The sequence below is a fragment of the Haliaeetus leucocephalus genome, unplaced genomic scaffold (genome assembly GCF_000737465.1).
Source record: "Haliaeetus leucocephalus isolate CR32 unplaced genomic scaffold, Haliaeetus_leucocephalus-4.0 Scaffold229, whole genome shotgun sequence".
Lineage (NCBI taxonomy): Eukaryota > Metazoa > Chordata > Aves > Accipitriformes > Accipitridae > Haliaeetus > Haliaeetus leucocephalus.
In genome coordinates, this window is record NW_010972665.1 from 4,875,645 (window position 1) to 4,899,121 (window position 23,477).

The following is a 23,477-nucleotide window of genomic DNA, read 5'->3' on the forward strand; positions in this document are numbered from 1 at the left end:
TAATTTTTCAGAAAAAAATTCTTGAAAATTTAAATTAAAATGTAAATTTTAGGAAATACCCCAAAGTTCTGTATCTTCGACCATTAAAAGAAACCCTTAAAAAAAGCTGCTTATGAGTGAAATCCAACAGCTAATTTGTTTACTGACTGTACAGAAAGCCCAAACAATAATTACTAATCCAGATTTCTTGTAAACAATCTATTTTTGGCTGAAATACTTAGGAACTTAATAGCCTGCTCAGAGGGCAAGATGTGTTTATATTTACCTTAAGCAAGATAGGCTTTATATTACATATTCATTTAGGTTGTAAATACCTGAGATTTAAGCTCAGTAATTCTCAACTGTCTTAAATAAGCAAATGATGGAGATGGAGGTTAGGTCATCCATAAAGTTATTATGCACAAATATAATGCATCAATAAGCAAACACAAGGTTTACATTTTCTTTATCTCTGCCTCTTTTTATTGTCATATTAAAGACAATGATAACAGATGTAATTTACTGAATACTTTTTACACATACAAAAGAGTAAACCCACCATTTAAACAGCAACATTTCACTATATTTAAAAAAAAAAAAAAAAAAAAAGAGACAAAGAAAAAAAGAGGTGGTTAGTCATTCCAATACCAACTCCACCCATTTACACCTTCAGAAGAATCTTTATTCACAAAAAATACCAACCACTTTCACTAGAATTTCCCATGGTAAAATGAAGTTCTTATCCACAGGAAAGGTTTAGGGGCTTTCTCTCCATTTGGCCCCTACCTGTCTTACACTGACATATTTAAAAAGAAACAGAGCTAGACTTCTATACAGACAAATCAGAAAGTGGCAATCTCACTGAGATCACGAAGAAAATTTAAATTTATTCTGAAATTTCTGTTGTTAAAGGGAGATAGCAAAATATATATGGCTTTTAGAGCAGATACTAAATGCGTTACATTCTCAATCTTTACCTGCCAAAATCTAGGCGGAAGTGTATCTTAGTATCACATTAAAAACACAAAATAATTTGATAATAGCTATGTTGAATTTCACATCAGGTCTTCTCTGCATGGAGGATGATTTAAAAAATAAACAGCAGCATCTTTAGACTTACATCCTCTGAATGTAGCCTTACACTTTTTCTTTTGGTTGCTACATGAAGACAAACTGCAGCACAAACTTGTTCATTTTCAAATGCAAGATCATTCAGCGGCCTGCTTTTACTTCATAAGTGCGCACCTTTAGCTTTTTTTCCTCTACTTTGCTTCTCTCCGACCTTGACCTGTGTTATGAGCACACTGAATATCCAAACAATGCTGAGAAGGAAACACTAAGATACCTTCCCTCCATAGCACCAGAGTAAATTTAAACATACTACATCAAAATAATTTAAGATTTATATTCATTCTGAAAACTACTCTAGTGGGCTAAAGATTAAAATACTTTCAAATTATTTCAAGGCAATGCAGGAAAACAGCTCCCCTTTCTATTTTTACTTTATATATTAAAATAAAACTAGGTTGTTCAGATGATCCTGCTCAATTATAAAACTTTCATAAAACTAAGACTGCTGTAAATTACAGATTCCAGCAGTGTAACAGCTGCTATAATATTAAAAGCTATTTATAATTTGTAATGTTTTTGTAACAGTCTTCTCAGAATTTAGTAACAGCTTTACCATTTGCAGATTCTTGCAGGTACATCCCAAAGCAGAGTCCTGGGGAGCAAAACCATTTACTGGATGATAACTTGGAATAAAAGAAAAACAATTAAAAAAAAAAAAAGCAAAGAGCAAATATTTCAAACACTTTTAACAGCACTCCTGAAGTTTAACTCAGTATAAATGAATGAAAGACTCAGTTCTAGCTTTCTGAAGTCTCTGTTCTTACCAGCTACAGACTGACCTCTGCAGCTCCTGTTGAAAGGCCATCTCCAAATGCACTCTGTGCAAGCTCACAGAACTCTTGCAGTTTTGGTTTTATTGATCACATCTGAATAGATGTGTCTAATACTGAGTTAATAACAACTTCTACTCATTAACACAAAGATCTAATTCTAGCACATGAAGAAGAAAATTTTATCAGCTGAAATCCACTTTATTTCCACTCTCTGGTGCAGAGAAGCCTCTCCTTTCAGGGTCTGTAGTAACAACAGGTGGTAAATAATTGGGCAATTCTTTTGATAGTATTTCACTTACCAATTCACAGTTATTGAGACATACAGAACTGATAATATACATTTCTTAATTTAAATGATGTTTTCTGCTACTTCTTGTTTTGCTATCTTGTATTATGTCCAAGTGCTACGTAACAATGGGAATATGAAATTCATTATTATCAAATATCAGAGGCCTCCTAGGAGGGGTTGATTCTTTGTCTGCTTTGTGCAACAGCTTAAAAAGTCCTGTTCCAATATTCATCGGAATTCCCATGATGATGCACTCAGAAACACCTACGAAAAAAACCAAACATGTTGAACATCTGACAAGTAAGGATTTACAAAACTGTTTTCATTTGCCCATTCTGTATGCATTGCCTATCAAACCTCTTTCAAGCCTACATGTTAAAGATCAATGTCTCTTCACTAGATAAAGTTAAATTTTATGGTCATCGGATCAGTATGTTATTTGTGTTGTTTAAATTCTAGATGGAAAAAATGCAACCTAACCTAAACACCTTCTCTAGCAATGGAAGAGCCTCAGAAGGTTTGTTTTTGGAGAAGACACATTCCACTCAGTGCCAAGAGCAGAAGATGCAAGGCAAAGTTACTTTATGTTCATCCTCTGACTCAGTGCTAAGACTTCAGTCAAATCTGGCCAAGTTCCCTTGACATGCCCGTAACTTCCCAGTGAAAGAGGCATATCACTACGTTAGCTATACCACTTTTTTTGCATTTTCACAATTCAAAAAGTGCATGTTTTGAATTTAAAGATTTAGTCTGTCCCAATTATTTTTGATAGCCATAACATTTTCACAGAAATGTGCTGACACATCTATATTCCACATCTACTCATGTATACAACTTTTCCAAAGAACATTCCACATTAAAAGCAATCTATCAGATACCAGTGGTTTTTTTTCCTTGGCATACTGTTATGATCCAAATGACACTTTCACATATTCTCAGGAGTATAAGAATGTTGTCCTTCATATAAATGTTTAAGAAAATAACAATAAATAGCTGTACCTTCGAATGCACAAAAGATGAAAATCAATTTGCTTAAAATTCTGGCAAGATTCGATTGGCAATTTAAATGCATATTAATGAAGATTCTGTATTTTTGCTCTTAGACCATTGCTGCATTTCTACTACATATTTTCCAACATTATGCACTTAAAAATCTTGTGCAAAATAGAATTCTTAGGAGTCGCTTAATGTTTATTTAGGCCTCTACAGCATGCAGGTTACACAGATAAAGGAACCACCTTTCTAATACCTAGCAGAATAAAATCTATCTGGTTTTGCACAATAACCTTTCAAGCTGAGCCAACCTCTGAACCATGGAAACTGCAGTTAGATTTGGGAATCCTTCTTCCCTTGCAATACTTCCATGTATACAGTCAGAAGCCCTTCCTCCCCAACTTCCTTTGGCCTCACCGACAAAATAATAGTTTGCAGCATCTGACAGCAGTCACATATAGCAGGAAATGCTCAGACAGAACATGCCATTATAACAATCAAGTGTATGTATGTTATGTACTTGCTCAGACTAATGTATACTAGAGGCGAGAGACAATTGTATCAGACAGCTGAAGATAATGATATCATTGGTGGCAGAAGTGCCAGCAGAGCACACTCCGCTCTAATGACCATCCAAGACTCCTCCAGTGCAAAGTCTTTTAACGCTACCAGTTATAATCTAGTGCAGGTCTAAACATCTGGCTGACAGCTATGAACTGCTGCTTTCACTTTCAGCTGGGTGAAGATCGGTAGAGATGAAGCTAGTTGTACTGCTCTTATTACAAAGTTTATTTTTGACACTTCCCTTCCAGACCACCTCCTCATAAATGAGCATCACAGCAGTGATCTGTAGCTCTCAGTTCCCATTCTTAAGTTACAAATGAAAGTGCAGTTGGCTACTCTTTGGGAAGGGGATAGAAAGGTAAAGTAAATCGACTATATCTCTAAGCAGTGGCTTGCACTTGCTGATCCTGCTTCTACAGAGGATGCTGCTGGAACTGGATGTACTCCTCTGCTCTAGTTTCAACCCACTCTGCCCACTGAAATGTGGCACCAGCAGTTCTCACAAGAAAATGCCTGTCTTTATGTAGGTAAAGCAGGAATCAGCTGTTCCCCATTTTCTCGGGGGGGAGAAATGCATCTTACAAGACAAAAGGGATTCAAAGGCCAGATGGTCTAAAACTATACCCACAGATTCAGGAGAAGCACTGACTTGAGATGCCATTCAGTTCAGCACCTATAGTTCATTTTGGGTACATACTCATTTTTCTTGGCAATGTTTGCAATTTTTTCTTGCTCTGGAGATGCAAAACCATCAGTGTGTAAGAGTTTCTTTTCATAGCAATTCAAAGAGATAACTAGTGATGGCCAGGTCAGGCAGCTGCACAGCACTTTTTTGTACAAGGAAGTCAGTATCATCTCTTCAGTTTTGGAAGACAGACAACAATTTTCTGTTTTGTCCATTTCATTTTCTTATTTGAAGTAAAGCATATATATAGAAAGCAACATGAAAAGATCTTTGGTTTCCACATTATTCAAAACAAGGTTTTACCAGCTCAAAGGCGACTTAGAGAAAACATTTTATTTTCCTTACTGTCCAGGATGGAATCAGTCTCCCAAAGGATCTTTGCTTTAATTATGGGCAAATAATAATAAAAAAAAAAAAAAAAAGAAAGAAAGAAAATCCCACTCTCGTGGAATGCTGGACAGCCAGAAAGTGGCAGCGCTCTTAAAATACAAACTAGTAACACAAAGGTTTCTAACAGATTCCAGATATTCAGAAAATATACTGTCCACAAAGCACTGTTAATTGACTACACTTTCTAAGACCACCTACAAATACATACAAACCAGTAAACCTTAACATAATACATTCATATTTTTATACTTCATTAGCACCCAGAAACCCCAAATGAGCAGTTACTGCTCCGGGATGGTATGCCTTACATAAACAGGTGTTGAAGAGGGTGAAACCTGCTTGACTACTTTTCTCTGTTTAACCTACTAGATAGAGACTTGTTAACAAATCATTCCAAAATGTATGTAGCTTAAAGGAGAATGAAATCTGGGAGGAATGGGGGCAAAGGAGTTTAAAAAAAGAAAAATAATTTCAATTCCAAATATTAGAGTCCATGGCAGAAATGCAAAATTAAAAGACAAAGAGAATAACAAAAAACTCGTCTATCTGAATTTTGTTTGGCTCTATGTACATGCATGCACTTGTGTGCATGTATACATATATTTTTAAACTTTTATCAGGTTCTTTCATTAATTCAGCGAGAGTATGATTCAATGGATGTTAATGAACCTAACTTTAAAACTGAAACCGATACATTTAAAAAGAAATTTCTCAGGACAGGGATCTCTGTTCTGTTAATGAATGGAGTACTGATAAACAAGGCTTCTAAATAAAAAAAAATCACCACCCCACAGTTTTTATCTATTTACATCAGAACTAACTGAAGAGGACAAGAACTTTGTGCTTCTGTTTATTTCTAGTTACAATCATCAGATAAGCAATCATTATGCACAGTATGATATTCACCTATGCTACCTGAGACACATGTCTTTCTACTTCTTAGTAGGAATGAAAATGAAACCTAAATACTAGATTCCTCAATAAGCTCTAGGTGTTGAAGATATACAACTTTCAAAACTGAAAAAACAGAACTACCAATAGCAGGACAAATTTCCTGGTATTGCACTGAGCTATGTGGTGAGAAGTAAAACCAAATTACTAAAGTCTACTTTAAGAAACTTACAACAAATGTCCAACTGACTTCAAGATCTCTGACTGAAATTAGAAGTAGAGAAACATTCACCAAACCTCTAGGATTAAGAAGTATGGATTAGCATCAGGCCTGAAGTTTTTGACATGTAAGCTGAACAGAAAGCTTAAGGGCAAAAATCCAATGCTTTGAAGAGGTTTACAGATGCTGGGTAAGGACCACAAACTGTAGCAGAATTTGCAATACCTACCACAAACAGAATCCTTCTGTCCAAAGTAGGCAGCATCAAAGAGATGGTCTGCAGTCTTTTCAAAAGAAGCTAGCATCAACACACTTTCCTTCATTTTTGCCAGTCCAAACCTAGTAATGCCCAGCACTTCACCCTTGATTGATGGAAAAACCCAAAGAGAGACTATCATAATAGTGGCTGGAGGTCAGTTATATTTGCTAAAGAAGCAAATCAAGCGAACAACAGAAATGTAGTTTTTATTCTAACAAACACATGAAACAAGTAGTGAGTAAAAAGGTTACTATCTACAATATATCATTGTCATAATATGCTGCTTCACAGTTAAACATCCCGAAGGTTAATAGTTTGGTAGTAATCAATATTTAAATAAAACAGAAGTGATTATTCATACACAACAGAAGCTGTTATAAATGGTTAATAGATTTTTTTATTATTTTTTTTTAAAGCAAAAATATTGGAAAGATTGAAAGAAACATGGCCATGAGAAAAAACACAAAATTATAAAGTAGTTGCTGAGCTACAAATTTTAGTGGGGTCTGAGAGCACTATGCTGAAGCTACTGCCTATTGTCTACTGTTAAATCCAACTTCAGCTGCCAGGAGATTACAAAAGATGTTAAATCTTCATTTTTTTGCTCTCCAGAAAAAAAAGTAATTAGCTTTTTACACTAACTTGGTTTATTTCTGCCTCTGTTTCTAACAAACATCCTGATTATAACAGACAGTGCACAGAAGCACAAGTCAGAAGCACAGACAAAAGAATGCATGCTAGGAGCCTAACAAGTGTAAAACATTGCACTCTGATGCCCTTTTCCACTATTGTGTTGCAGCCCCACACAGCCAGCCCTGGGGACTGCTGCAGCTCAGTACAACAAAGCGCCAGTTTTGGGAGAAGTCAGAACTCCTTCATCCATTTTACTCAAATTAAACCCTTGCACTCTGGCAGGCAAAGTGGAAAGTCTTACTTCACTAAGCATACTCAAATCTAAAAAACATATCAGATGTGAAAGAAAGAGAGTCAATCAATAAAGAACAGATACAATTTTCTACTAACAAGTTCTGGAAGACTGTTGATACTCTAAACGTAATCTGATTCTATTTGTAATGTCTGTATCCTTTGTCTCTTATAAACAGTGCAGCTGCTATGAACCACACCCCGTGTGGTTTTCTGCTCAGCAAGCCTTAAATTGCATGCATCGTTACCCAGTTGATTTTCATACCACAATTTTTAGGATTCCTATTTCCAATATGAAATTATAATTCCCTACTCATTATATGAACTTGTTTTCAGTCAAAATAGACCTTATACTCCCTACCCCCAAGAAACAGATTAATTAAGCGTTTTGTTTGATATACAAACAACAGTATCTGGTCAGTATAACATACAATTCTTTAAACCTATAACTCACCCATCTTTCCCAAACATGGTCAAATTAATTTGTATGAACAGGCCAATGCAACATTTAGAAAAAGCATAGTACAAACCTTGTAAGTCATTAGATCAGACAGCAACATAACATGTCTCCTGTCAATGCTCATACCATGGTTCACCATTGTATACTGAATCTCATTGATAATGGTTGTCCGAGCAGCTTCAATTCCTAGTGTCTTCTCTACCTACACAAGAGATTATGTTAGATTAATGAAGAACCAAATGCTTGGAATAAGTATATTCCTGGAACAAATGCCACCTAATGTCAGATAACACTCCATTTTCATTACTAGCCTTTTGCATTTCTCTGTTTTAAAAATATTCATAGAAAAGGCTTCTTTGAAGTGAACAGTGCTGCCAGTTGAATTATTCTCTTGTGCTAATGCATTCTGACAACTATTAGTGAAACCAGGCTTGATTAGATATCAACTGCTGCAACTGAACACAAACAAGCACTTGTAATAAAGATGGTATGGGGAAAAAACCTACAATACCCGTTTGAACATTACCTCGTAAGTGTTGTTAGAGGACGTTTTTGTTCCTTTCACTCCGTGAGTAGCCATAACAGCTCGCAGATTATCACCTTCAACTAAAAGTTTATATTTTTCCTTTCCACTTTGTTCATCAATGTGAATGACAGCTCGGGAAACCTCTGGTATACCTTGCACTACAACCTTCACAAAACAAAAAAACCTAGTAACTTTGATGTGTACAGTAACGCAGTATAAAAGGGTAACCCTTATCAGCATTCCAACCTATTTAGAAGCTCCAGTTTTTGGAGTAAATGCTCAATTAAAATAAATATGAAATAAGATTTCCTGCTCTTAAATACACTAGCGCAAATGTGACATTCACACTGTACTATAAGCCTTACTCACTACCTACATTTTATATTTTATGCCAGATATCCTCACACTCAGACCTGGGTATCTGAATGGTGGTAGATCCACACAACTGAAAGGGCATCCTGCCAATAATAAGGTTCACGTATCACTATTTTTAAAATCCGAAGTAGACAGTCTCCTCACAGAAAGCTGCAAAAAATGCCAGATACTGTCATGTGGTTGAATTCTAGATGCAGCTGGAAGAAGATATAACTATTTCATACAATGGCTGCACTCTGAATGCTTCAGTAAATGTTGCAAGTAAAGTATCAAGACTTAGATTTTATTTATAAAGATTAGCAACAGAGGCTTAGTTTCAGCTGTAAAGCAGTAGCATTGCAATCTAAGAGTTATGGATTCAGACTATCTTCATTGTCAATATTGACCAGAATTATTTTGTCTTTCCACCATAGAATCCCAAATTATTATTATTGATTACCTCCTACAAAAGCATGAGACAGTCTTTGTTTTTACCTTTGGTAGTTCTTCCTTCAGGGACTGCAATACATAATACATTGAACTCTTGCTGTTTTCACGAGGGGTCACACATACAACTGCTTCTCCATGGACAGCAACATCCCCAGGCTTTACTCTGAGTTTAGATATGCAAATAGAGTAGCGCACAGTCTCTGCATTCACCTGTGGCAAAAGTCAGCCAACAAACATCAGGGTATCTCTCATATATAAATCTGCTCAAATACATAGAGCAGTCTTTCAACAGAATATAAAAAAAGTGTAATGTAGAAAAATAAGCAAAAGTTGTTACTCTTATAAGTTGCATGAAATACTATCCCATGCTGAGGGTATTGGCCTATATGCTACCTAATGGACAGAAATGGCATCCTTGTATTTAGCAAGGAACCAAAGAAATGAATGTATGTTATTTCATTTCCAAATAAAGGAAAAATTATTCACTTTACAAGGTAACAAAAAAAAAAGGGGGGGGGGTGTGTGGAATCCAGATGTAATGTAGCCACAGGACATCCTTTGTTCGCTTTCTTTTTTTTAACTTCCACTGGTCTGACTTCGTTTCTGAGACAGGATTAAGAGAACCTTTGGAATTTACCCAAGGCATATTCTGCATAAGAACTGAACAACTCACCTCTAATCTCAGTAGTCTAATGCGCTCTAAAGACAGCTTCACTAGGATGAAACAATCATCTGGAAGAAACACCTCCTCAATATATTCTGAAATCTTTAAGAGATAAGGACAAAATACTTAGCATGTGAATATGGTTAAAATGCCCCATAGCAATTGATTAAAATGTCCCATAGCATTTAAAGCATTGGCAATAACACAATTTTTCCCACCTCTCCTAATAAAGTTTTCTCAATTCTTCCTTTAACCAGACGGGCAAAATCAGGATCATCATCTTTGTCCAACTGTGCTGTTATAATAGGGGTGCTACAAAGAATAAACACACACAAAAAAACCACTTAGAAAATTGCTCAGGTAGATTACAGATGGCAATTTGAGTTACAAGCAGCCTTATGGAACCGATCTAATCATCTAGAGTAGTATTTAATAACATAAAGAGACCTTCAGCTTCCTCAGGTACATTTAAGAAAATTATTGTTCATGTACTTCAGGCCAGTAAAAACAACCACACACGCAAGAGATTATAACATAACAAATCAGTGACTATTTTCATGGCGTACATTATTCTAGTATTCTTTAAGTGGATACCTAGTAATAGGTAAGTTTCAACTAGCACTAAACATCAGAAAGTTTCACAATATATGAGACACCTAATGGAATATTAAACTTAGGAAGTAACTACTTTACCTCATTTGATTTTCAGGAAAATAAAACTTCTCTCTTCTCTGCCCTAAGTATCACTTAGTTGGACAGACGTTAGATTTTTTGTATTTTGGTATTCCATGGATTCAATGTTATCTACTATATTATTGAGAACAGGGAAATGCTATCACATATTGAAAATGTATCCATCAGGTTTCACTTAAGCAAAAGAAAAAAGCAAAACCAAAACAATGTTAATACCTAATAGCCTTTGAAGCATTAATGATTTCTTTGATTCTTGGCACACCCAAAGTAATGTTCATTGAAGCAACGCCAGCAAAATGGAAAGTCTTCAGAGTCATCTGTGTGCCAGGCTCACCAATACTCTGTGCGCAAAGAGCTCCTACTGCAGAACCAGGCTCCATCTGTGCCCTAATAAAGAAATTCACTCATAAAAAAATACAGAAAGAGACATAGAACTCAAAAAGGCATAAAATCCTAAGTAAGCACAGACAAACTACACTGGCAGATAATGAGAAGTTTGTTAAATTTTTTTTTTTTTTTTAAATGAACAGGGGAGAGGTTAAAAGGTCACCAATACTCAGGACACTGATCTCATGCAAGGCAAGAAGATGCCCTGTTACACAGACATTCCACAGATGCAGTGTAACATCCACAACAGAAAACAAAATGTTTGTCCTCTTCCTCCAAAGCATCAAGCAGTAGATTCAGGATTGCCCATTCAGGGAAATCCCATATGCTAACTTACCCAAAACTCCCCTTTATATGTTTAAGCATGAGAGACCTCTATTAAGTCTTCTTTTAAGTAATTATTATGCAGATTACTTTTTAATCAGAACAAAATCCAGATATTAATGTCTTCTTGTTTTCATCTTATTCAAAAACCCTATACTGATGACCTACTTTGCCTTCAAGTTATGCATGTAATGGGCTCATTCCCACATTTGCCCCTTTCTAAAATTTATGTACTTTGAGAACTGGTTGTCCTTACAGAACAAAGAATGAAGACCACTACACTACACTATGCATTCTCAAAATGAGATGTGAGGGGTGGTTTACATTCTCCCATACAATTTTCTTCAGATCCTGCAGTTAGCATTCTTCAGCTTGCACAGAGTGCAATGTGATCTGCTTTTCTAGAGCAAAAACCTCTGAACTTAAGGCACAATAACACTTCCTAAATCAATCTAACTCATAGCAGCTTCTTGCATTTTCCTCGATGAGCTCTTACCAAGTAAAAATGCTGTCTAATAGTTATTTAGCTTGTACCATCTAAAGGAATTAATTCTGGGTGACTGTAAAACAAAATTATTTAAATAGAGGTTATTGTTTTCACTATTATTTGGAGACCTCTTTACATTCATGTCACATCTATCCAAAAATTGCTGAAATCTCAGTCGAGATATTTCTCCTGGTAAAATGACAACAGTCTAAAATACGAAAACAAACATCATAGCAATTAGATCCTTTCCAAGGGTACCATCTTTCAGTTGTCAGATCAACATAATATAGTATGCTAAACCAACTTAATACAGTAAAATAGGCAATTCATGTTTAAGAACACTTAAGACAAACATAAGCAAGTAATCTTAATAACTGAAAGCAGAAAACTGGTAATTGTTTTAAAATAGTAATGTTAAGAATTTATGTATATATTAATTTTCTAGAAAAAGAAAAAATACTAGTAAACAATTAATGCAGGTGAGTGTGAGGCCACAAAGCAGCTGTCACCAATGGCTGCATGCCAATGAACAAATCCAAGCAGTCTAAGTAAATAAAACAACTCTCGACAGGTAAGAGTTGAAAACATCCACACTATCACTATCTTGTTGGAGACCAAGAATAACAAACAAAAGGCTCCTACAGGTACATAACAGATTCAAGAACATGTTAGCATGAAGCGTGACATAACTCTTCAGATGGTGTAGATGAAGAATAACCATCAAGATTCACATGTATTTGAAACTGATCTATTCAGACATTATTCTGCATGGACTCTTTGGAGGTTTGGAACAATCTCCTGTGAGAGGGAGAGAAAGGGAACATGTCTGCCTTAACAAGCCCACCTGTAGATGGTGATGCTTTTTTTTTTTTTTTTTGGCATTTTACCTTTGTCTTGCAATGTTTATATCACTGAGGCCAACTGTTTCTTATTCTTTATTTGTATTGCATTCACAACAGAACCAACATTCATATATTAAAAATAGCAAAATACACTCCTAGATTGCAAACAAATCAGTAAATACTGAATTAGGGCGGGGGGGTAAACTGACAGAAAATAACAGGCTAAGCACTTACCTCATGTATTTGTCCCTACAAGTCTCTAGAAACTTCTCTAGTTGTGTTGGAGTAATCCTATCCAACTGATATAAAACTCGTGGCTGAAAAGAGAATACAACAGTTGGAAAAGCAAAAGCATACAAAGATTTAAAATAACTACATAATCACCCCCTTGAAACTATTTACCTCTGTTGTGCCATTGTCATTAATGCCGTACTTGTCCCTAGTTTTTTTTATCTTCTCAGAAACACCTTTGATGAATTTTTTAATTTCCTGAAATTACATTAAAGCAACAGTAAGCAAAGACATGGTCTTCATATTGAAATCTTCAGCAGTAAGTTACTTGCTTAGAGCTCCAAATGGAATGTTTACAATAATAAATTAACAATGCACAATATGAAAAGAGGAACATCAAAACTTAAGACACACACATACACTAGAATTTAGCAAACCAGATTCACTCTTGTGTAACCACAAATTAGTAGCAGTACCTGAAATATGGTCCACGCTGAATAAAAGCATCCTTCCTGAGCACACACTGAAAACTTAAAAGAGATTTGACTTTCGTTGATCCTTCCTTCCTACCCATCACTTACTGAAACTGATTCTACCATCAAAAAAACCCCCAAAACAACCAACCAACAACAAAGAAACCCCTCAAAATTCTTATTTCTCTGTATACGGACAAACATGTTCTCACTCATTTCTCAGTATTTAAAACAAGTCAAAGCAGAAAGACTGTGGCATGACAGGAAGTATATAAAGGACACCTCCTGGACAGATTTCAGTGATTCAAGACTTTATTTGCCCCCCCCCAAGTTGATATATACACATCAGACTCTACCTAACACAGTTCAAATAACTTCTCTATGTTGTGGACAGGTCTTGCAGACAATTCCATTTAACATGTAGTAGTACCCAAGTCTTTCATTCTATTGTCAGAAAAATATCCAAAATTTCTATGAAACATCATTCAGGCATTACACACTTTGGATGTAGATATGTACACTAGAAGTCATGAAGTATGAGGTCCACAATTAAACTTTTCCATAAAAGTACACTCAGTGCAAGTCATTACGATAACACAGACTTTCAAAACCAAAATATAAACAAAAAGCGAGAAGCAATCCTTCCATCTACTTCAACAATGATTTAAGAAAGCCTCCATGGAGGAGTGAATAGTTTGATTTTTAGAGTTCTTTTAAACCCTTTCCACCCAATTAGTCCTGCCTGACAACGAGGATGATGATTATATAGTATCACATCTTCTGCACTCAGTACTGGACTCCTTCCAACCACTGTATTAGCTGGGCACTGAAAATTACTTGCAATTTTTTTATTTTTTTTTTTTTTTTACAACTGAATTCAGAAATCATTATCAAAACACTTCTATTGCATCTTAATAGAATCCTCAGATTCTCAAAGTAACAATATTTTAACTGGTTATTCAAGGTATTTTCAGACAGTACATTATTTTCTGTGAATACTAGAACAAAATTCAAATGAAAGAACTGACAACAGAAGTGTGCTACTGGAACGGATGCTTCAAGTTGTTTCCCCAGTTGGATGACAACAGGATGCATTCATACATTTCTGCCCCTTTTGCCCTGCAGTTAATTAATATTAATTAACAAACAAAATATTTTGCCATTTTAAAGGTTTTTGACCCTGAAATCTTTGCATAAAATTGATAATTTGATTTATCTCCTAAAATAAGTGTTAAGTAATAATGTGGTATTAGAAAAATTAATCTTTTTACTACAGGTACATTAAAAAAAGAGGAATATTGCAGGACTTGCAGAAGATCACCCAGAACATTCAATCTAGAGAAAAGAAAACCATTAAGGAGAGATTTTAAAAGTAATTCTATCTTGCAAGATGCTTCTTTCGTGAAAAGGCAGGAAGGGAAGAATGGAAGGGGAAGAAGGCAGAAGGTGTAACACTAAGTTCTTCCTCCAGAAGACTGAAGACTAAATTCTTTTAAATGTTCACCTACCCACATAAAACCAGGGGACAGTAATAATAAACCACAGCACCACCACCTCAAAAGAAGTTGCCATACTGACTAAATATTTAGTCATGTGATCATATGGAGAAAGGGCAGACTTAAGATCAAAACAGGATAGGACTGCAAACAGCATTACGGCAAACTACTTATTGTCAACTTTTCCTCTTTTGACAGTCCCCAAGTACCAAAATACTTAAAAAAAAACCCCCAAACCAAGAAACCCTCCAGCTTACAAAATCATTATATATCATTCTGAATTGTAGAAATAAGGTACTCAATTGATACATTATTTCCATGCACTAGAGCGAAAAAAGAAAGGTGAGAAATCAAAGATAAATCTCTGCAGAGATTTATTTTTCATTGTCAAAAGTTTTATTCATGCACAAGAACTAAAAGAGGGAATGACCTATTCATCTCACCTTTCAATTATCTGTTGGGAGTTTATCCAAACTATGGATTAATTTATGCTACAAATAGAAAGAATATGTAGCTCACTCTTTGCTGAGCCTGTTTGTGGAGCTATCACCTCCAGTGCAACACTGTCCTCTATGAGCACAGCTGTGTAACTTCCAGAGTGAGCTCAAGAAACCACTGGTTCTTTCACATAGTCTAAACCTATAAAGTCTTTTAGCCTGGACCTGTTTAACAAAATGGCACCAAACTGACTCAGTAAGCTCTGGCTCAATGTGGGCCTCATCAGCTCCTACAGAGCCAATGTTTAGTCAAAATAGCAGCCAGGGTATAAAGCCTGGTCGCTCCGGTGTTTGCATCATGTTTCCCAGCACTTAAGCTGGTGGGATCATTTATATACGTGAAGCACTGCTAATATAAGAATCCTCACAGTTAAGAAGCCCACTGAAACACAGAGCAGTACAGACAATCCCACAAGATTCAGCAATAATCCATTTGAATCCAGGCAGATCCATTAAGTCAGCTCTACATATGCCAGCACTGACTGGCTGTGCACTGAGCATTTTCCATGTTTGCACCACGCTCCACAGTACTCATAATATTCTATCATCTCCAAAAACCACAGAAAAATTATTGAATTTTTTTTTGGTTTAAATTGTGAGGGTTTCTGAAGATTTTCCCAATTTCAATAAGAAAACAAAAATTTTCCTTCACCTGTATCTTAATATACTCAAACACGTTAAAATATTAACACAACTGAAACTGTGCCAGCCAACAATCTGCTTGTTCATCAGTTGAATTCCCTCCAGTGAGGACAGAGTGCAGGCAGAATGAACGCTAGTCTGTTTGAAAAACGCTATTTAGACATACTGTTTTCTGATCAAGAGTGGATAAACCCATTACAGGAATCTCCTGGTAAAATAACAGTGAGAAGAAATATCTCTGTTCTGGAAGGGAAAAGTAGAGGAAGGGACAGGAGAACATCAGAAAAACATGCTAATATCCTTAAAGGTTGTAAGAATGAGTTTTAGAAAGGAGAGTCATGTACTAAAAGCAAGCTTCCTCAAAATCCTCAAATTTAACTATGGGGATTAATTCACATGTCAAAGGAATTGTGTAAAATATTGTGATGAACACCTACATTATAATTCAACAAGCAGTAATGTATATATGCTAATCAGTTACTTTAGCACTATACACACATCTTTAGCTAAAAAGCACTAACATTAAGATTCACACAGTGCACACACATGCTACAATTACCTCATTATATTTTTCATAACCTGTCTCAGTTAATGTCTTCAAGGATGAACAGAAAAAAAAAAGGAACAGGAAAGAAGAAAATGTAACTATCTAATACTTAAAAATCTTAAGTTAAACTAATTACCATTAAGGTGATGTAGCCATATCTGTGCTTCTGAAATTAATAGCAATTATTTAGATTTTCCTGATATGATTAAAAAGATGTACATCTCAAAGAATAGCTTAATCTCCAAACTCTGATATTAGTATATTGCATATTTTTTTCCCTTCAGAGATGCAGTTAAGATTTACAGCATATTTCAAGTATGGATATAATTATTTTTTCAACTCTACTCTAGCAATGGAATTGCAAATCAGGTTCATAAACAACTGCTTACTAGTTTTGTCACAGTCTGCTCTGAAGCACTCTGATCTATTAAAAAGAAACCCTTCAAAAGCAGGTCACTAAATTCATGTTGTTCTCATCACTGCCAGAAATGGGAAGGTTCATCACGGTAACATCTTTATGTGCCCACAGGCAGGTTAATTCTACAATTTTTATCACTGTCTCCCAAAGTAGTCTTAAGTGTGGCTGCTCTCATAAATATTACAATTGCTTAATACTCTTTCAAACAAATTGACTTTTACGATTCAAAGTGCAAGCAGTCAGGTGAACGTTCACTCATCCTTAAATGACATGTAAGTACTCCCCAGAAGGTAAGTCCTGTCCAGCAAAGCACATCATATGACAGAAATTTTTTGCTGGATTAGTATCATAAGAAAGCAAGGTAAATAGGTGTACTTGTATAGCTAGTGTTTCTATTACACGAAAACAAGCAACTGAGTAAAACCAGTTTTTCAGAAAGCTGATAATATCAAAACATATGTGTAATAACAGAGTATGAGAGTCAGTACTAAGCAGTTTCTTACATAGAGTCAATAAGTATTATTTCATTTCTGACATCCCAGGGGAAGCACATAATTACTCTACCATCTTGCTATGGAGAGAAATTCCAGCAAGATATCTCAGATCAGCAGCACCTTCTACTCAAAGATCACTAGATTCTTCTCTCATTTCTAAAGCTCCTGTGGTGAACATGAACAACTACCATAATAAGAATTAAAATTACTAGTCCTCCTGTCCTGCCCCCTAAATGTACAGAAATATATTACTGAACAAACTACTATTCCTGCTACTAATGCATAAAATTCAGCCATTGCTCCTACAGATTGATAAGACCATTTTATTTAGTTTCCTTGATTTACAAGGAAAAGTTAATCACAATGTGATAAGAAAGTGAGACAATTACCTGCAGAAAACTGTCTCGGCAGCAAAGAAATTCACTCTTCTTCATGATGGACTCAGATGTTAACACCAATTCATTTTTACTAAGGGCTGGTTCACTTCGGCATGGATATACAGCCTTCAGAGTAAAAAAAAAATACTTTTCACATAAAACATATGCACAGTATACACACACATTTCTAATTCTATCAATTTATTATACTCACAGTACAGAAATCTGAACAGTCATTTCAGGAAAAGGCTTTTATCTTTGGGGGCCGGGGCGGGACAGGGAGAAAAAGCAACAAAACCCCCCACAAAACCAAACCAAACAATACCATTCTTCAAACATCACAGTATGTCCAGAGTTATTCAACAACACACCAGGCCTCTGACCTAAGCAGCAAGAAAGAACGTGCATGTCTTGATTTAATAAGGAATTACTTTGTGTAATACAAGTCCAATCTAGGACCCAACTAAGCCAGGAGTAATTTATCTAGTGAGCTGGGTATTAGGCCCTAGAACTATGTAAGCACAGAAGAAAGTTCTATTTTACACAGCTTATACACAGTTTAGTCCTAGTTGCTCTGTTCTAATGTCAACAGTATCTATAACTCTTAGCATACACATGCTGAAAGAATGACCAGGACCACTCAAAAAGGTAATTTAAAAATAAATTCTTCAACAATTATCCCCATAATTTATTACTTCCTCCTACATGCTCAATAGTCTTTTCACACTTCCAACAAAGATTTCAGTAATCCTTACTCTGATATTGTCTAGAACTCGCTTGAATTCCAGTGGTTCATCCTTCCCTTCCATGGCTGCAGGATCCAAGCCATCTCCTCCATAAATAAACTGTATAATGTCACCAGTAGAACTTCTAACTGTCAAATCATACTGTGAGCAAAGATCTTCAAGTGATTTTACCAGCCGCCTCTGAAGGGGGGGGGAAAGCCACAAGGAAAGTAAATGGGATCTTTTTAAAAATAGCTATTGATTTGAATTACAAAAAGTATAGAAACTGGACTGAGGAAATAAATCTGACACAGTGATTAGCAGGCATGAAAACCTATTTTAAGTCATACATTATCCCCAGGGCTTTACTGTACATTCCCCAGAACATGAAAGCCAACAATAATAAAATTTAAAAGCAACAACACAATTCTCTACGTTTAGAAATTCCATCATATAGGAAACCTAACGGTAACCTGCAAGAACCTATTATAGTCTGAGGAATTCGGGGTTCTTTTTAAACAGAACATTCATATTCTTCCAAGCAGGTTTATTTCTCAAGGGATACAACACTTTTTGCATATGGAAGCAAAACCAGTCAACAATTATTTTCACTGACAAAAACCAAAGAGCTCATCCATCAAAGCCAGTAGATGCTATTTTTCTACCAGTGCTAGCTACTTCTCTTACATTAATTCATTGTGTTGGGAAATCCCTTTACTACCATCTTCCTTCCTCTGTCTCCCCAAAAAGATGGCATGCTATGAAGCATTAATGGTTAAAAAGGTTTTTACTTGAAAGATGGACTTCATTGTTATATGAAAGTAAATTAGCTCACTAAAGAATATCAATTGGTAATTTTTTTTTACTGAGGAAGAAAAAGGTAAGATGAAAGAAGTGTTAAGATTTTTATTTATTTTAAATTCCGAAGTCCAAGTGCTACAATTTATTCACGTAGGCTTAAAGTTGATGAGTGAAAATATTTTGGAGGTGCTTATTATATTTACGTATGTTTGTATGTACTCACACACATACAAACATTATTCTGTTACTTTGGGAGACAAATAGTCTAATTAGTCACCCACCCCGACAGGAATTGATTTTAGTCTTTGTAGAGTTACTTGCATATCTCTGAACGTGTCCCTAGCCCCAGGTTATCTTGGCTTTTCTCCTGCCTGTTACACTAGGAAGATGACTATACTTAAAATACTACTTAAATACTTCACTGAAGTCTTAAAACTGCTCATATAGCAAGAAGCTTTGTTGGAGAGACATTTGTTTTCACAGGAGATAAAGCCAAAGATCTTATGGAACTTGAAGTCCAAGTCTATATAGCCAAGGTGCCTGTTACCTAAAGAGGACAGATACTGAAAGGGAGTTTTAACCATATTTCTGCCATCCAGATAATCTTTTTTTTAAAATAACCCAAACCAAGGATTTGTGTTTTCTGTTTCTCATTGTTGAAATACCGTGTCTGAAAAAGCACTCACAACTCAAATCTTTATTATAATGTATGGACAAAACTTCCATCATTCACATGGGCTTTTAGAACACACACTACATAGAAAGTAGTCCTCAGTAATTCCATAGGACAAGGGCTTTTATCACCCATATTCAAGAGGAAACAGCTTAATACAAGCATGTTACTGTACCATTGCCTGAGGTCTGGTTTACAAACCTCGTCTACTGGAGCAAAGTCATGTATTTCACAGTATAAATTACTCTCCATTACATTCAGAACAAACACACACATACATAATGTATGCACTTCTCCCCCATCCCTCACCTCAACATGCATATAAGAAATATCCTCCTTTTGCACAGTTGATAAATACCCTACTCCACTGACAGTTACCTGCATATATCCAGTTTCAGCTGTCTTTACAGCTGTGTCAACCAGACCTTCTCGACCAGCCATTGTATGAAAAAAAAATTCAGTGGGGGTCAACCCAGAATAAAAGCTATTAGCAACAAAGCCTTTTGCTGCTGGGAGCTACAGAGAAGAGCAAGGAAAAAAAGGTTAAAATTCAATACACATTCTGTATGCATGTTACAGAAAAACACATTGTATGTCATCTAAATTCTTTCAGATAGTTAGCCAATACATACACAAACATAGAGCAGTCGTCTCAGCTGCATTTATCTTTGAAGTTCAATGTTTGTATTTTAGTTCTGAACAAAGGCTTCAAAACCCTTGCCTAGTTCTTTCAAACTAATCTAATAGACTTTCTTTCTCCACCTACAAGCCTTGTCATGCTTCTAGCCATTCCTTGCAAACACTACACCAACTTCTAACACTTTGGCCTCCCTTAAAGTTGCAAAAATTGAAAGGGTGATAAGAACGTTCATTTTGCAATAGTATAACAAAGGTATTTGCAGTGCTGAAGACTAAGGAATCCAGAAAAAATATGACTGGATCTATGTATATAACTAATTCTTTCAAATGGTTTGCTCACACCTCTGAGAAGAGTTCTTGCCAACGAACTTTATGCAGACATCCCTTTAAGTCAAGTAACACCAAACTGTCTCCATGATCACACATAACAATGTATAGCCTACAAAGAGCTTCATCTTAGAAGCTCACTTTTTGCTGTTATTTAACAGGTAGTCCTTTGCACTTCAGTAAAAAAGCAATAGTTAAAATTTAACTTTTTCCTTCTCATCTAATCCATGAAGTATTTTTTCTTCTTTAATTTATTCAGGAAAGAAAAGATTTCACATTGCAGAACTCAGAAGTTGAAATGTGGACATTTAGTGACAAATGCAAGTGTCATGGCTACCATCCCACACCTGGGTTACCTACCACACCAACCAGATTGTTGGCTGGTACCTAAAACATTCTCTACCAATCATTAGATTTCAGATAGCAGTTTAAAAAAAACCCTAATCTCACTGAATTGTATTAACAAGTGCATGAGACTCTTTATTGCTTCATGCAGAACACAACTCAAACACAGAATGTTCAGAGTGACCTGTGGTATCTATCTATCCTAGTGAAAAAATTTAAAACAAACAAAAAAACAAAAAACCCCACCAGACTCCAGAATGGTTTACCTGGCATGTTTCGCCTGTCTAAAGATACCAACACACACCCAGCAGTTGTCCTGAAAAGTCTTAGTGCAATGAAACAGAACGAAGAGAGAAACTTTAACAAACTATTTTTAGGACTCTCAAGAGAACCAAAAATCTATCATCAGACTTCCCTTAATATTACCAAATTAGAAAGGTCTAAGCAAGGCTTAGCTGTAAAAATTCAAGCTAACTAGACATCCTACGGCAATTCACAATACCACCACTAACTACCAAAACACATTCAAAACATTTTACGTGTACCATATGCGGTCCTTTTCCTTCACCATGTCATGACAACACATCCTGTCATGTGTCCTTCTCAAAATGGTTTAAGGCAACTTGTTTCACTTTTCTTTACAGTGTATTGTAAACATACAGAATTACCTTAGAATGCTTCTCAAAGTGAGGCAAGGATCTGTTCTCAAATCCGTCAGGAACTCGGGACCCACTAATAGCCTGTTGACCTACACAAGCAATCATCTGAGATATATTAATGAAGGAGCCTGAAAAGAAAGAAAGAAAGAAAAAAAAAATCTCACTCACAAATTTGGAATATCAGTGCTGCTCTGATGAGCTGTCTTCACTTATATGAAGACCTATTATTTAGCTTCGTAATTTGTCAAAAACGCATTTAGAATTGCAACAGTTAAAGAAGCTTTCTGTTACCTGTCCTGTAAATTTCAGCATTTATGCAGAGACTGACAACTAAGTTAGTCTATGATATAGCTAACAACTCCTTTTAAGTTTTTTTTTCTTTGGGTCATAGATATTCATGCCACTACTATTTGACTACAGTCCTTACCCTGTTTCGTATTATGGATTGTGTTATATACAACCCATGATCCTAACCTACATATTTTGCTTCAAAATTTCTGCAGTAAACATATTTTAACACCATTTTTTATGAAGGGTTCAGCGTCTACCAAGATTCCTAGAACAAATTAAGTCCAGAGAATTAAGTCACTAACTCAGAAGTTTTACTTGCTGAACATGTTTGCAAACAATGCCCCCCCCCAATTATACACTTAATATATCCTCCTTAAAGTTCAGTATTTCTTTAGAAGTACAAAATATCACGCTGAGGCTTTCCACAATTTATTAGAGACAGATAAATAAAGGCAAAGAGTTAAGTGATTTCTTCAAATTGTCACAGGAAACAAAGGAAAGCTCAGATAAGAATCTGAGTATAAAACAAATATTTACTACACAGGTGGTCCTTCAGAAACAAAGCAGAGAAGATGGCTGAATTATTAGTTCAATTCTTAATATATAATTTCCAGCTGATTTTTGTATGTGATACACATACTTGAAGTCAGAAATGCAACTGAAAACTTCTTACTGATTAATTAATTCAAGTCTTAAGAACATCTAAGGTTCCAACAGGATGTTTTTTCAATTTGTACGAAAAATTTAAAGATACAAAAACTAGCACATCATGATTTTAATTACCTATACCCAACCTGTACTTACTGAGAGGAGTCACTTCAAATCTATATGACGTGAATTTAATACTTGCACAACTGACTGTATAAAATAAGCTATATTTTATTTTGAAGACAGAACAAGTAATTTTGAGAACAGTAAAGGAGCAAGCAATCTACTGCCAAAGCTTAGCTATCCCTACCTTTAGAACCACAGAGAGCCATGATAAGGGGACTGTTGCTCTTGTCCAGTTCTCGAAGACAGGCACTGCCAGCATGATCTCTGATAACAGAGAGTTCTTTAAGGATTAAGGCCTAAAATCCAAGATTTCAGAGATTCAACATTTGTTAAAAATACCATACACAAATAGTACTCCTATCACTTGCCAGCAATACTGTCAGTAGTCAAAGGGAACTCACAATACAGAAACCTAGACTTTGCTTTGGGTAAAACAAGTTTAACTTTTAACTTGCATAACTTTCCAGTCTGCCGCACAAAAAGTCTCTGTTGGGATAAGACAGGGGTAGGCAGGGACATGACAACCTCTTTTGTCAGCAGCACTAGCTTAAGCTAAACTGAGCATTGAACTAAGCTCTAAGTCTTGCTGCACTATGTGAAAGATTACCACAAAAAATGGTATTTTTGGACTGCTTTCAGACAGTACAATGCTGCTATCTCCAATTGTTAAGAACATAACAACTGTATCAAAAAAAACCATTCTAGGACATACAGAGGCATCTGAAAAGAGGAAGAATGGAAAAGACTGCAAGACACTTCTTTCAGCCAGAGTACCACGTGAAA

The 23,477-nt window shown here is 35.7% G+C and overlaps 1 protein-coding gene across 2 annotated transcripts in view; it reads right to left on the bottom strand.

The window, feature by feature from the left end:
- Positions 1 to 2,268: 2,268 nt before the first annotated feature.
- POLR3A (polymerase (RNA) III (DNA directed) polypeptide A, 155kDa) overlaps positions 2,269 to 23,477 on the bottom strand; it is a 38,093-nt gene continuing 16,884 nt past the window's right edge. The window contains exons 17-32 of one of the 2 annotated variants that reach the window (XM_010567828.1): positions 22,879 to 22,990; positions 21,639 to 21,757; positions 20,038 to 20,175; positions 18,216 to 18,386; positions 17,473 to 17,586; positions 16,184 to 16,219; positions 12,688 to 12,774; positions 12,520 to 12,602; positions 10,462 to 10,632; positions 9,771 to 9,864; positions 9,562 to 9,654; positions 8,934 to 9,098; positions 8,085 to 8,249; positions 7,629 to 7,760; positions 6,145 to 6,277; positions 2,269 to 2,436 (exon numbers count right to left, since the gene is read on the bottom strand). In XM_010567828.1, the coding sequence (XP_010566130.1) occupies positions 2,288 to 2,436; positions 6,145 to 6,277; positions 7,629 to 7,760; positions 8,085 to 8,249; positions 8,934 to 9,098; positions 9,562 to 9,654; positions 9,771 to 9,864; positions 10,462 to 10,632; positions 12,520 to 12,602; positions 12,688 to 12,774; positions 16,184 to 16,219; positions 17,473 to 17,586; positions 18,216 to 18,386; positions 20,038 to 20,175; positions 21,639 to 21,757; positions 22,879 to 22,990 (1,962 nt within the window). In that variant the 3' untranslated portion in view covers positions 2,269 to 2,287. The remainder of the gene's footprint in view (positions 2,437 to 6,144; positions 6,278 to 7,628; positions 7,761 to 8,084; positions 8,250 to 8,933; positions 9,099 to 9,561; positions 9,655 to 9,770; positions 9,865 to 10,461; positions 10,633 to 12,519; positions 12,603 to 12,687; positions 12,775 to 16,183; positions 16,220 to 17,472; positions 17,587 to 18,215; positions 18,387 to 20,037; positions 20,176 to 21,638; positions 21,758 to 22,878; positions 22,991 to 23,477) is intronic. The other variant, XM_010567829.1, reaches the window with a different exon arrangement.